A 14,662-nucleotide genomic window follows, 5' to 3' on the forward strand; every position below is an offset into this window, starting at 1 on the left:
CACAAAAGAAAAGAACGAATAGAAATAAAAAGTAACCATGATGATAATTATTTTAAAAAATAGGCACGTCTAGGGTACTCTGCACCAGGCAACTCACTGAGTGCTCAGAGCACCTGTTCTAAGTAGGCTCTGTTCTCACTTCACAGGACGGATGAGGAAAGTGGGGTACAAAGAGGTGCAGTCCTTTAGCCAAGGATGCACAACCAGCATTTGAACTCGAACAGTCTGAACCCAGATAAGGAGACCCACATACAGGGAACTTCCTTGGCATGTTCAGAAGTTACGACTCTGCATTTCCAATGCAGGGGGCTCGGGTTCAATCCCTGGTCGAGGAACTAAGATCCCCCATGATCAGAGGCATGGCCAAAAATTTAAAAAAAAGACACACAGACAACTCAGAGGCAGGCAGACATATCAAGATAGAGACAGATGGAGTCACAGAGCTGGAAACAGACCAGAGAGAGAGGCTGGGGGTGGGGGGTAGGAGAGGAGATGGTGAGTGAACTTGGGCAGAAATGAAGAGGAGGAGCCAGGCTTGGCAGGAGGTGAGTGGGCCCCTGACTCCTGCCCACCTCTCATCACAGTAGGTGAACTTCATGTCCAGGCTGTGGCGGCTGAGGAAGGCCCCTCGGCCCAACGGGGGCTCTAGGCTGCCAGGGTGGGGGATGGCTTCACAGATTAGCACCAGGCATTGCAGGGGGGGCTCCAAGTTGGGACTCCCAGCTGGGGAAGTCTGTGCCGGGGGCTTGTAGACCCTCATGTGTCCAGAACAGTGTAGTACCTGGTGGGGGTAGTTGGGGGCAAGAGGGTGATGTACCTGGGCCTGAGGCTACCCAGGGGGCTGGCAGGTATGATCCTATGGGCCCCTCCCCTAGAGAACTGAAAGAAGAAAGCCCTGAGGATTTCAGAGCCCCAGCTCAGGGAGCTCTGAGGACCCCCAGACCCAGACCCCATAGAGACCCCAACCTAAGAAGGTTCTGACAGTCTCCAGATTCTAAGACACAGGGAGCTTTGAGGACCCGATTTTCCTACCCCATGGAGACTCCAGACTCAGGACGCTGAGGACTCCCAGCACCAGGCCCACCGAGATCCAGACTAAGAAAGGATACAAGGACCCCCCGATCCCCAACCTCCTAAGTACCCAGAGGATGTCCAAGACCCAGCCTGAGAAAGCCCCACTAGATCCCAGGCCCAGGAGACCCCCGGACTCCAACCCGCTGAGGGGAACTTTAGGGCTCAGGTCCAGCCCCGGCGGGCCCCTCCCCTCCAGGCCAGATCCCGCCCACCTTCCAGGTGGCCGCCTTGAGATTGAGGGTGCGCCCGCGGCTGCTGAGGGTGCTCTTCATGCGTAAGGAGAAACACCGCTCCGTGGGGGCCTCCGGCTTCTTTTTGGACAGGCCTGAGGAGGGCCACGGGGAGGGGGCGGGAGAGGGAGGGGCTGGTCATCAGGCAGCTCAGGACAGGGCCCAGGTCCCTCCAGCACCCTGGGTACTAAACTCTTCCCAGCCTCATCCTCAAAATCTAGACCTGAAACCAGAGAGGGTCTCCCAGGGGTATGCCTCGCTCTTTAAGACCCGCCCCCCACCCCCACCCCGAGCGGGGTGAGTCCCTGCATTCCCCAAGGGCAGGGGCACAGCGTCCTTCTCTTCCCATGTTTTTTTCTCAGTGGACAGGGAAGCTTGGCATGCTGCAGTCCATGGGGTCGCAGAGAGTCGGACACGACTGAGCGATGGAACTGAACTGAACTGATTCCAGAGGGGAGAGGATATGCTGAGGGCAGGATGGAGCCTCAGTTTCTGTAATTTAAGGGCAGAGACCTCCAGAGAACTCACTCTGCCGGGGGGTCAGGGCATCTTGAAGTTCCTCTTGGTCACAGGGATGGATAAAATCAAAGATATTGTGTCCGATCAGCTCCAGCTGGGAGGGAGGGAAGCAGAGGGGTGCCTTGGAGGAAAAGCATTTTCACAGGGGCCTCTGACCCATCTCACTCTTCCCATCCTTATCACCCTGCCCCAATTCATGAACCTGGATTATTTTCCTAGTCTCCTTATTCATTCATTCATTGATTTCTTCAACATGCCAGGCCTTCTTCTAGATGATGTGGGCACAGAAGTAACTACAAAGACAAAACCCCTAACTCTCAGAGCTTACTGAGTAGTGGGGTGTTTGCTCGGTCGCTTTAGTCATGTCTGACTTTGCGACCCCATGGGTTGTAGCCCGCCAGGCTCCTCTGCCCATGGGATTTTCCAGGCAAGAATACAGGAATGGGTTGCCATGCCCTCCTCCAGGGGATCTTCCCGACCCAGGGATCGAACCCAGGTCTCCTGCATTGCAGGCGGATTCTATATCAGCTGAGCTACTAGGGAAGCCCTTATGATGAAATGATGGAACATTATCTTAGAGGCAGTGGTCAGAGCTAAAGCTGAACGGGGGAGTGATGAGATCTTGGAGTCCCGGCTCTGCCATTTCCTAGCTCTGGGACCTTGGAACATTCACCTCTCTGAGCTCAAGAGCTCAAACTAACAGAGAAGTTGGCATCAAGAGTGGGATGGGGACTTTCCTTGTGATCCAGTGGTTAAGAATCTGCCTTGCAAGGCATGAGATGCGGGTTCGATCTCTGGTTGGGGAACTAAGATCCCATATGCTGAGGAGTAACTAAGACTGAGAGCCACACCTACTGAGCCAGGAAGGCCACGACTAGAGAGTCCATGTGCCACAACAAAAGATCCCTCATGGTGCAACTAAGACCTGACGCAGATAAATAAATTTTCTTTTTCAAAGAGTGGGATAACATGGCAAGGGAAAGGAATAGATGCCAACTGTGGAGCTCATTGGTGTGATAGAAGAAAAAAGCAATGGCCCTCTCATGGGACTGGGTGTGCGATGAGCTGGAATTAGTTCTACTGCCTAGCCTCTTGTCTCCCCATCCCCGGGCCCCTCATCCTGCTCCTTCTCCCCCATTTGGGACCCCGCACCCACCATTTTATGGAGTTTCTAGCCTCTAGATTCACTCTCTCCAATTCTATCTCTGTGCAGTAGCTAGAGGCATCTTTCTAAAATGAAAAGCTGATTGCACCTTTCTGACACAATCTCTCCTCTGCTTAGAATCCTTCCACAATTCCCCAGTGCCCTGGAGACAAACCTTCTATTACAGTCCTAAATGTTGACCTCTGGCGTTTCTGTCACTTTCTCCCACTGCACTCTGCACCTAACTCAGAAAAATGTCCCCAGAGGTTCTGCTTTTATCTCACATCTGTGTCTTGGCATATTCTGTTTCCTTGGCCATGTACATTCCTAGCCTTTGGTGGTCCCAACTATTCACCATACCCTTTGACTGGGTAAGTCCTTCAGGTTTTAGCTCAGATGTCTTTTCCAGGAAGCCCTTGATTCCCTCCCAGTCTGGGTCAGGTACCAGCGTCCACCCCGGGCTTGTACAGCCCCTTAAGCTACCCCACCCCAGCCCTACCCATTCCAAATTTTCCTGTCTGGTGACATATTTGCCTCCCCTTTGCACTGTGGGCCTTGTAAAAGCAGGGCTAAGGTGGTTCTGGTGCCATCCGTATCCCAGCATCGCCTGCACAAAGTAGGAGTCCCTCTTACCTGACTGAGGCCCAGGTGTTTGCTGACATTTTCTGACAGGTAAGCCATGTCTCCCTCGGCGGTGAGCACCATAACAAAGCCCTCCAGGGCCTTCAGGTAGCAGGCATCCAGCGGTTCGCCCCCTGCTCCCACCTGGTTCCACTCCCCTGGTGTCCGGGCCAGGATGGATGGGGTGTGTCCAGTCAGCCGTGAGCCCGCCCTGGCTAGCCTCCCTCTGCTTTCCTTCATTCAGAGGGACTTACAGGTACCCCCGGTGAGTGGGACACATCCCAGTGACTGGGAGTCCCAAGGAAGAGGGAAGGACCAAGGAGGACTGGAATTCTAAGAGAACAAGGCCTCCCAGTGGTACAGAATTCTAGGAAGGCAGGGGTCTCCCAGGGGGATAGAACTCTTGTTGTTTAGTCAATAAGTAATGTCCTATGACTCTTTCGGGACTTTAGCCTGCCAGACTCCTCTGTCCATGGGATTTCCCAGGCAAGAATACTGGAGTGGGCTGCCATTTCCTTCTCCAGGAGATCTTCCAAACCCAGGGATCGAACCTGAGTCTCTGGCATTGCAGGCAGATTCTTTACCACTGAGCCATCTGTGAAGCCCCTAATAGAACCCTGAGGAGGGCAGAATCCTAACGGGATGAAATTCCCAGGGGTCAAAATTTTAAGGGGCCAAGGTATAAGGGCAGTCAGAATTCCAAGGGGGCCAAGCTTGCCAAGGGTTCAGAATTTTGGGGGCAGGACCTTCCAGATGGGCAGAATTCTAAAGAAGCAGGGACTCCCAAGCGACAGAATTCTAAGGAGGACAGAATACAAGACAGGAAAGTCTAAGGGGCAGAGTCTCCAGAGGATGACTCCACTTTCCCCATAATAAAATCTTTTCAGGGTCCTGGGATTCCAAGGGGTGTGTGTTTGAGAAAAAGAGAGAGAAAGGCTCCTGCTTAATTTTAGTTTAACAGGGTGGGAATTCAAGGGGACAAACAATACAACTAGTGAGCCTAGCTGAGAAGATCTCCCAGGGGACCAAATCCTAAGGGTCCCGGTGCCTTAGGGAGTTTAGTGAAACAGTGAAGTGAAAGTGGTAGCCACTCAGTCCTGTCTGACTCTTCGTGACCGCATGGATTGTAACCCGCCAGGCTCCTCTGTCCATGGAACTCTCCAGGCAAGAATACTGGAGTGGGTAGCCATTCCCTTTTCCAGGGGAATCTTCCAACCCAGGTGTGGAACCCGGGTCTCTTGCATTGCAGGAGGATTCTTTAGGATCTGAGCCTTCTATTCCCTAGAGTTCTAATTCTAAGGAGGCGGAGCTATGCAAGTGAGCATTCCAATGGGCGGGGCCTAACAACAGACTTCGAAGAGGATGGGGATTCCTAGGACTGGATTCCGATTGGCCAGAACTCGAAGGGGCGGGGCCTATCCAGGGACTTGATTCCAGAGGGGCGGGGCTCCTCCGGGAAGCCATCTGGGGGCGGGGCCTTGTCGGGACGCGGCTTCCCGGCGGAGGGGGTCTCCGAGGGCGGGGCCTTGCCCAGATGGGAATTCCCGGGGGCAGGGCTCACCTGCGGTGCAGAGGCGGTGCATGCGCAGGTAGCTGATGGTGAGGCGCATGATGGAGGCCTTGTCCAGGTGGGCGCTGACCCCGCGCGCGAAGGGCAGCGTGTGCGCCAGCTGGTACAGCACCTCGGTCTCCTGGCTGCGCCGGCTGCGGGCCGCATCTCGGGACTTCTCCTTGCGCAGCTCCGTGCTCGACCTGCGGGCATGGCCTGCGTTCACTGGAGGCGCTCCGGGAAGGGAAAGAGTTGGATGCGGCAAGCACGTGGGGTGCTGCCACATGGGTCTCAGAGAAGTCAGAGCCGCCACTGTGCAGGCCTCGCTGTGTGGCCCGGGCGAGTTCCTGGAGCTCTCTGGGTGGGCTATACTATGGAGTCGCTCCTAGCCTCGGGTTTTATTGTCCGTGCGCCAGCCCATGCTGCCCTCCAGCGCCTCAGTCCTCTCCAAGGCGTGCCCGGGGCCGCCCTGTCCCCTCCCCGACTTATCTGCTGATTATTTCCCGGGCTTGGGGCGACTGGGTAACAGGGAGGCCTCCTGCTGGGAGGAGGCTGGCAGAGATGGCCAGGAACCAGGGGAGGGAGGGTGCAAGAAGATGCCTGCAGCCCCCTCCAGGCCCTCTGCCCTACAACCTCCCTGAACCCCGTCTCCTGCCCTTTTCCCTCCTCAGCTGAGCTGAGTTCTCAGAATCTTGGAGTACAGACTCAAAGTCCAACGACCCATCTCCCGGGGCCCTGCCAGGGAGATACAGCAAACCATCCCTAGGGTCCTGGGGGGTTCTGTTCAGCCAATGGCTAACCACTCACTCCTGCCCTTTAATCCATTTCAAATGCTTGAATTCTGCGTTGGAATTAGAAATTCTGGGGTTGGAAGTAGAAAGTTATCATGATTTTTGGTTGGTTTTCAGAAATATCTGCCACTTACCCAGCTTTTACTATTATGTCAGACCCTGTGCTATGTGTGTAACTTAAATTAACCTATGCAGCTCAGACATCCCTAGGAAGAAGATAATAACATTCTCCCCATTGAACTTATGAAACCCAGGCACCAGTGCTTGCCCACAAGGAATGAAGCTAAGGTTTGAACACTGGTCTGTCTGAATTCTTCAGTTTCCTCTGTTGTATGTATGTGCTGAGTCACTTAAGTCATGTCCAGCTCTTTGCGATCCTATGTACTGTAGCCCGCCAGGCTCCTCTGTCCATGGGATTCTCCAGGCAAGAATACTGGAGTAGTTTGCCATTTCCTTCTCCACGGGATCTTCCCGACCCAGGGATCAAACCCTCATCTCCTGTTGTATGGCCCTGGATCATCTCCAGGTTTTAGTACTTCTTCCTGTTTCTGGACTGTCTTAAAAGTCAAACTCCAGGTCTCTCTGAATCCAAACTCTATAGTTTTGGGGGGGGGGGAAATGATAGAGTATGTTACATATAGTATAGTATATGTAATCTTATCTATATTGAGATGCTACTATTGATAAAAAAAAAACACATAAATTTGTTGTTCCCTTGCTAAGTCATGTCCAACTCTTTGCGACTCCATGGAGTATAGCACCAACCTCCTCTGTCCTCCATTATCTCCTGGAGTTTGCTCAGATTTGTGTTCACTGAGTCAGTGATGCTATCTAACCATCTCATCCTCTGCTGCCCCCTTCTCCTTTGACCTTCAATTATTCCCATGATCTCCAGTGAGTTGGCTATAAATGGCAACCCACTCCAGTATCCTTGCCTGGAGGACCCCATGGACATATGAAAAACCATTAATAAGCAGCTATAATTTGCTAAGTATTAATGAGTCTGACATTGCACTAAGTAAGGACTCAGCCTACCTGTACTCATTCAATCCTAAGAAAGCCTAGGCAGGGACTTCCCTGGTGGTCCAATGGTTAAGAATCCACCTTCCAATGCAGGAGGCAAGAGTTTGATCCCTAGGAGGGGAACTAAAATCCCACATGCTATGGGACAACTAAGACCGGAGGCAGCCAAATAATTTTTTAAAAAAAGAAAGCCTAGGCTCTGAAACCTCCATTTCACAAAGGGGAAACTGAGACTGAAAAAGTAAGTCCTTCGCCCCCAGAGTCATAAAGCCATTAACTGGAAGAGTTGGGATCTGAACTCGGGCAGTGAGATTTCAAAGCCTTCATTCTTCTAATTCCTTTCTTATGAATCAACAACCCCCCAACCCCTACCCCCAGCCCAGCCCCTTCCACAACCTCCATGGAAGCAAAACCTGAGAAAGGGAAGCTGACCTTCCTAAAAGCCAGAGGCCATTTCTGGGGCATCAACTGCACACCCAAACAGGAGCCCTGCAGCGCCACCCCCAGGCACAATGGAGGGAGGCGTGTGGTGCCTCCTGTCTCTCTACAGATGGGAAAAATCTCATGCAAGCGGGAGGGAGGCGCAGAAGGGGACAGACTGGGTGGAGGGGTGGAGGGAGCCAGCAACTGCCCTCATCCCCTCCCTCCTGGCTGGCGGGGGGCAGGGGCCTCCAGTCCTCTGCCCAGAGGACATTCCGTCCTCCTGTCCCCGTTCTGTTCCAGCCTTGTTTGTCTTCCTGCCCAGAGGGTGGGGGTGGGCGGGCCTCACTGAGCTGGGGGCCCAGATGGAGGGAACAGGGAATGGGAACAGGGACCGGGGTAGGGGTGGGGTTGGGCCCCCCACCTCCCGGGCAGCTGGGCTCTACACTCCTCTCTGTGGCCGACTCCTTCTCCCTTCATAGAAGGAGCTAGCTGGTGGCTGCGGGGGGACTCTCCCTCTGGCTTCCAGCCTGCTCTCCGTATATTCTGACAGCAAATGTGGGTGGGCCTCTCCTGGTCTCTGGGCTTTCCCTGTATTTATTTACATATTTTAATTTTATTATTATTATTAAAGTTTTTATTGAATTTGTTACAATGTTGCTTCTGTTTTCTTGTTTTGGGGTTTTTCTTTGGCCCTGAGAAGGAAATGGCAACCGACTCCCGTGTTCTTGCCTGGAGAATCCCAGGGACAGGGGAGCCTGGTGGGCTGCCGTCTGGGGTCGCACAGAGTTGGACAGACTGAAGCGACTCAGCAGCAGCGGCAGAGGCATGTGGGGTCATAGCTCCCTGACCAGGGATGGAACCCCGACCGGCTGCATTGGAAGGCGAAGCCTTAACCACTGAACCACCACGGAAGTCCCTGGCCTTTCTCTTTAAACAGACTTGGGGCTAATTCCTCTGGTTCAGCATTCCAGTCTTGCCTCCATGACCTATTAGCTGTGTGACTTTGGACAAGTTGCTCGGCCTCCCTGCGCCCAAGAACAGCACAAATACTCATGGGGCTGTTGTAAAGACTAAATGAGTTACTGTATGTCAAGGGCTTAGAATTGAGGCTGGCAATTGGTCAATGCTATATAAAGGTTCGACTCTTTGCGACCCCATGTACTGCAGCAGAATTCTCCAGGCAAGAATACTGGAGTGAGTTGCCACGCCCTTCTCCAGGGGATCTTCCCAACCCAGGGATCGAACCCAGGTCTCCTGCATTGCAGGCAGATTCTTTACTGTCTGAGCCACCAGGGAAGCCCAACAATACTGGGGTGGGTAGCCTGTCCCCTTCCCCAGGGGATCTTCCCAACTCAGGCATCGAACCTGGGTCTCCAGCATTGCAGGCAACTTTTATTATTCCCTCTTTGTCCACATCAGGGATGGAAAGCTTAGGAGACTCGTAGGCTCTGGAGAAACCCTTGGGCTTCGGTGGTAACCCCATGGTGTGGTGTGCGCGTGCAATCACACATGTGACTTTTACACAATACTTTGAGAAAAAGACTAAATCATAGTGATACTAATAATAATGATAGCACTGGTGTATTGAAAACTCATAAGCTTAGAGACCCCATTAACTCCCTTCAACAACCCTGCTGCTGCTGCTGCTGCTAAGTCGCTTCAGTCATATCCGACTCTGTGTGACCCCATAGACGGCAGCCCACCAGGCTCCTCCGTCCCTGGGATTCTCCAGGCAAGAACGCTGGAGTGGGCCACCATTTCCCTCTCCAATGCATGAAAGTGAAAAGTGAAAGTTAAGTCGCTCAGTCATGTCTGACTCTTAGCGACCCCATGGACTGCAGCCCACCAGGCTCCTCCGTCCATGGGAGTTTCCAGGCAAGAGTACTGGAGTGGAGTGCCATTGCCTTCTCCTTCAACAACCCTAAGCACCTGGAAAAGTGATCTCCCTTTTACAGAGTCAGAAACTGAGTCTCCAAGCAATTGCATTATCAGCCCAAGTCACCAAGCTGATAATCCCAGGGCCCTCCACCAGTGCGCAGCTATGCTCAACGCTTCTGTGAATCCAATCACGCATTTGCTTTTGCCCAGAATCCTGTCTGACTTGAACAGTTTATTGCCCACCTATGGAGTATTCTGCCTCAAAGGTCTGTCCCATCACCACTCATCTTCTAGATCTGGTGCAGGAGACAGGGAGTAGAGCCCTCATTTTCCAGGCTATGAAACTGAGGCTCAGAGAGCAGCCTGCTGGCATAAAGCCACACAGCCGGGAAGCTGGTGAGCTACGATTTGAACCCTGATTTTGGGGCCTGGGCATTTAAGTGCCATGCCTTGGTGAGCATGCCACCCAAGGGACCCCTCTCCAGCCCCTCCACCGCCCAGTAGACCCCTGTCCTTTCCCCTGCTCCCACCCCTGCTGCCTCCGGATTTCCCCAGCTGGCCCCATGCCCAGCCCTGGTCCAGCCCCTTGGCACTCTGCCCAGGTTGAGACGTGCAGCTGGAGCCCTGCCACCCTTCCTCTGTGTTCCAGCAGAGAACAGGGGGTGGAGCCAGACCGGGAGGCCCCAGGGTAAGGCCTGGGATGGGGACTAGGGCCTGGTGCCCCCCCTACCAGGAGAGGGAGAAGCCCACTTCTTCCCTGCCCTGAAGAACTTGCCCCAGAGAGCAAAGGAACGGAGAAAGTGGGGACACTGGCCCCACATTCGGGGCTGCTCCTGGGCCTCTCTCTCCTGACAATCAACTGGGTATTGGGGGTCTTGCAAAAAGTATAGAGGATCTGGGGGGCCTTAGGCTGAACCCATGCAAGGATCCTCTTGGCATTGCCCTGAGGTGGCCTGAAAAGGCCAGAGGCAGGGTTTGGGTTGGAGAAAGGACTTGGGGCAGAGGGTTGGGAGAGTCTCTCTACTCCTGACTCTGCGCATTCCCAAGGACCTGGTAATCCAGTGGGGTGCCTGTACCCCAGGTCCTCTGTTCTCTGGGAACCCTCTGACCTAGGAGACACCCAGGGCCAAGTGCCCATTGGGGCTTCCTGAGAATCACCCTTGCCTGGGGTGGGATGGCAGTTAGCCAGAGCTGGAAGAGGGGGAAGCAGTAAGGGAGTATGGGGGCCCACTCACCATCACCCAGACCCTCTTTGGCCCAAATGCCATCCTAAGGGTGCAGGAGGGGATGGAGCATGGCCGGGATCCGGGTGCAAGTTATGAGTGGGTGGTGCGCAGGCTCAGATGACACCAAAGGAAAGGGCTGTCCTTAGATGGGGAGGGGGTGAGCGCCCCCGGCTCAGCCAAGAGGGGCCCCACCCAGCCAGGAGGGGCTGGGCCAGGGCTGGCCCAGAAAGGGGGGGATATAGTTTCCCTGGCAGGCCCAGAGCCAGAGACTGGAATAGAATTGGTGGGGGAGTATAGGTGAGGGGGGGAGGGATGTGAAAACATGGGGGTGTAGACAGATCCAATCAGACCTGTGAAGCCAGGGAGGAGGGAAGGGGGTGAGGCTTCCTGGACGCCTCAGATTGGACGGGAGAAATCAAGGGCTTTAGATACTTTCCAGGGTTCCATGCAAACATGGCCAGACAGGACCCCCTGGCTGTGGACCCAGAACACCAGTTCCCTGTGCTGCCCAGCAGGTCTGCACCTGTTGGGAAGGGAACACAGAAACCCACTCCCTGCCCAGGATGACCTAGCTGGCCGCTGCGGCAGGGGGCGCGCCCATCACAGCTCGCACTGAAGCAGGCATAGCACCCTCTCTGGGGTCTTCCCAAATAAGGCTTGGGTGCCGCTTCCCACTGTCACAGGGACTGGGTGGGGTTGGAGGAGTCAGATAAGAGGCTAGACTTTGGGAAGTGGGTCAGGCTGTTTTCCTATTATTAAAGGGATGACCCTACCTTTCACAAGAATACAAGAAAAGCCCTTGGGAAGGGTCCCCCAGGTGGCTCCTGAATCTGCCTATTTCTAGGCAACCCAAGGTTTGGGAAACAGTATCAGGGAGGGTCCAGTTACGGAGGTTCTCTCTTGAATCAATAGCTGACTCCCAATTCTAAGGGACTCCGTTCGTTTATCTGGGAAGGCTCAATTCGGGGCCATCCCGTATCTCCTAGGACCCCAGGGGTCTTGTGTCAAAAGAACAACCTCAATTCTGGGGGCTCAGAGGCCAGAAAAGTTACTCTGAAGAAGGAAAATGCCTCCCGCAGAAGCCCGGGAACTGCTCAAGTGCAACCACCCCAATTCCTTGGAGACCCCGAGTTTCACCCCTAATCAGAAAGGGAAGCGAACCCGGAGCAGCAGGAAATAGGGGATCAAGACCCCGAAGTCGCTCCTGGCTAGAGGGGCGTGGCAGCCTGGACTTGGGGGAAATGCCCCCACCCCTGCGATCCCCTAGGGTGGAGGGTGCGGTGGGGATGTGCCTTCAACCGCGCGTCCGAGCGCACCCTAGGCTTGCACCCGCTCCTTCCCCGCCCGGCTCAGGGGTCGCTGGAAGAAGAGCCCCCAATTCTCATCACTCCTGCCCGCGAAGCCCAGTACCTTGCGCGCTGTAGTCCCAGCGCCATGACTCGCCAGTCGCAGCTCCGGAGCCCTTCGAGGCCCCTAGCCCCCTCCCCTGCCCCGCGAGCCCCCTCCTCAGCCCCTCCTCCCGCTGCACGGTTGGCTGCCCCGCGCCCTGCCCGCGGCCCTGATTTGCTGATGGGTCTGTCACTTCCAAGAAAGAGGCGGGACCAGAGACCGAGCCTTAGAACGCCAGGCGTGTGTGTGCAGGGGGCGGGTACCGAGGAATACACACACACACACACCGCCACACCCCTTGCCGCGGACTTCTAGGCAGTGTCACCCGCACGGTGCACAGTCCGCGGGCCTCGCCTTCTGGCCCAGTCTACCCCGCCAAGTTCCGACACCGACACTCTTCTGAACCCACCTAGTTCGCTCTGTCCCTCACACCCGGGCCCCACCCTCTAACTCCCACCCCCGGCTCACCCCTCCACTTTCTACCCCCAGATGGGCCCCTCCGACTTCCAATCCCACCCCCTCCAATGGCCCAGCCCTGCCTCCGGAGTCGCCCAGCTCCACCTACTCTGTCTCGTCTTCCCTATCCACCGAGCCCCCCGCTTTTCCTCTTCGCCCCCAGCTCCCGACCCCACCCACCCCAGTTCTACAGGCCCTCCCCTTCTGTACCGCACCGTCCCCTCTCAGTTCCCTGCCCCTTCCTTCCACCCTCTCGTCCCTCCGTCTCGCCCCCACACCCCCTGGTCCGCGCTCCTCTGGTCTGGCACCCCTCAGTCCCCAACCCCGCCTCCTTGCCTCTTGAACTCCGTTTGCAGGTTCTCGCTGGTGAGTGATTAAGTTTATGTCAGGTAAATTTTCAAAACTCAATCATACCCATTTTTCAGAAGAGCGGAGATGTGGTAGCTTTTTACCAGTGAAGTAAGTAAGAAGGTAGACAGGGAGTGTTACAATTGGCTAAGGTGGGTGTTAATCCACCGCAGGTCAATATTCTGAATACAGCTTTGGGTAGAGAAAAGGACACTATAGCAGAAGTCTGTGGATTTTGCCCACCCTAGTATCCCGTTCAGTTTTCTTTTGGGGAACTTCTCTCTTCTTTATTTATTTATTAAATGCTTTTACTTATTTATTTATTTGGCCACACCGGGTCTTAGTTGCAGCACACGGGATCTTTAGTTGCAACATACGAACTCTTAGTTGCAGCATGTAGGATATAGTTCCCTGACCAGAGATCAAACCCAAGCCCGCATGCATTGGGAGTGCAGAGGTTCAGCCATTGGACCACCAGGGAAGTCCCTCGGTCTATTTAATTTGAACAGGACTGGCTGTAACCCTCCCATCACCAGCTCCAGGGACTGGTGATAGGTTGGTTTAGTCACTAAGTCATGTCAGACTCTTGCAACCCCATGGACTGTAGCCCACCAGATTCCTCTGTCCATGGGATTTCCCAGGCAAGAATACTGAAGAGGGTTGCTGTTTCCTCCTCCAAGGGATCATCTCAACCCAGGGATCGAACCCAGGTCTCCTGCAATGGTAATTGGATTCTTTACCACTTAGCCACCAGGGACTAGACCTAGCCAGTTTATTCTGTTTCTCAGATCACAGCGATTAGTTCAGGGAAGGTATGTGACCTAACCTAGCCTAGTGACAACCAGCCCTGAGACTTTTGCTGCAACTCTCATGAAAGATGTTCTCTTTCTCCTGGAGTTGCCAAGCTAGTGGGATGTGAGCCTGGAGCTTACGGGGCTCTGTTGCCAAGAAAGGCTTTATGAGATGAATGTCAACACAGGGGAAAGCAGACATGAAAGTTTATGAAAGATAGTCTTGACACTAGCACTTAGGTGCCTGAATCTGGCTTTACCTGAACACCATTTTAATCATGGAACCATTTGGGGGTTTTTGGTGGTTGCTGTTGTTGTTAAATATTGTTTTATTTATTTACTCTGTGCTTAGATTAGTTGAGTTGATGTCAGCTGCTCACCCTCCAAAGAATCTTGATAAACTGAGGGACTATGTCCTAAACCTCCGGAGAGAGATGTGTGAATGAGAGGCCAAATCTAGAAAAGGCTGCAGGAGAAGCAGTATCCTATTCAAGGGAGCAGGGGTTATCCAACGCACAGCAGAAAGCCAATCTGAGGCCTTACGGTGTCCAAGGAAAACTTGCATATGTTAAACAAAATTAAAACAGGACTAAAACTTATATACATAGATGTGCCAGGCATCTATGATCTAGGTTAACATTAAACTTCACTTGGTTGTTCCTGGCAGCAAAAGCAACACAGGAAATGTGTTTGTTGAAATAGTTTCTAAGTTTTGCTAAAAGGATATGTCTGGGGGACTTCCCTGGTGGTCCGGTGGCTAAGACTCTGTGCTCTCAAAGCAGGGGTCCCGAGTTCAATCCCTGGTCAGGGAACCAAATCCCATGTGCTACAAATAAGGTTTCACATACTGCGATAAGAAGATCCTGCATGCACAACTTAGATCAAAGATCCCATATGCTGCAACTAAGATATGATGTAGTCAAATAAATTGATTAATTTTTTTTAAAAGAGTGAATTTTTTTTTTTTTTTTTTTGGCCTGAGCTGCATGGCTTATTGGATCGAGCCTACCTAGTTCACTACCGGGGATCAAACCCAGGCCCCTGGCAAGGGAAGCTGAAATGATCTGATGCTTCCTCACTCACCTTCCTGGTGGTTGATGCTGCCTGTCACCTAGAACCTACCCTGGGGACTGTGGCTAGAGCCACATGTGGTCCTTCCATGTGGCTGCTTGGGCTTCCTCCCATCATGGCCAACAAGTC

The 14,662-nt window shown here is 53.7% G+C and overlaps 1 protein-coding gene across 4 annotated transcripts in view; it reads right to left on the reverse strand.

Annotated features, from left to right (window-relative positions):
- Window positions 1-11,954, reverse strand: part of HIF3A (hypoxia inducible factor 3 subunit alpha) — a 31,450-nt gene extending 19,496 nt beyond the window's left edge. The window contains exons 1-6 of one of the 4 annotated variants that reach the window (XM_040252475.1): window positions 11,889-11,954; window positions 5,150-5,340; window positions 3,601-3,746; window positions 1,833-1,917; window positions 1,287-1,399; window positions 573-781 (exon numbers count right to left, since the gene is read on the reverse strand). In XM_040252475.1, coding sequence (XP_040108409.1) covers window positions 573-781; window positions 1,287-1,399; window positions 1,833-1,917; window positions 3,601-3,746; window positions 5,150-5,340; window positions 11,889-11,914 — 770 coding nt within the window. In that variant the 5' untranslated portion in view covers window positions 11,915-11,954. Of the gene's footprint in view, window positions 1-572; window positions 782-1,286; window positions 1,400-1,832; window positions 1,918-3,600; window positions 3,747-5,149; window positions 6,272-11,888 lie in introns of those variants that run through there. The other 3 variants (XM_040252474.1, XM_040252476.1, XM_040252477.1) reach the window with 3 other exon arrangements.
- Between the last annotated feature and the right edge of the window lie 2,708 nt (window positions 11,955-14,662).

Source organism: Oryx dammah, unplaced genomic scaffold, assembly GCF_014754425.2.
Source record: "Oryx dammah isolate SB20612 unplaced genomic scaffold, SCBI_Odam_1.1 HiC_scaffold_13, whole genome shotgun sequence".
In the NCBI taxonomy this organism is placed as follows: Eukaryota; Metazoa; Chordata; class Mammalia; order Artiodactyla; family Bovidae; genus Oryx; species Oryx dammah.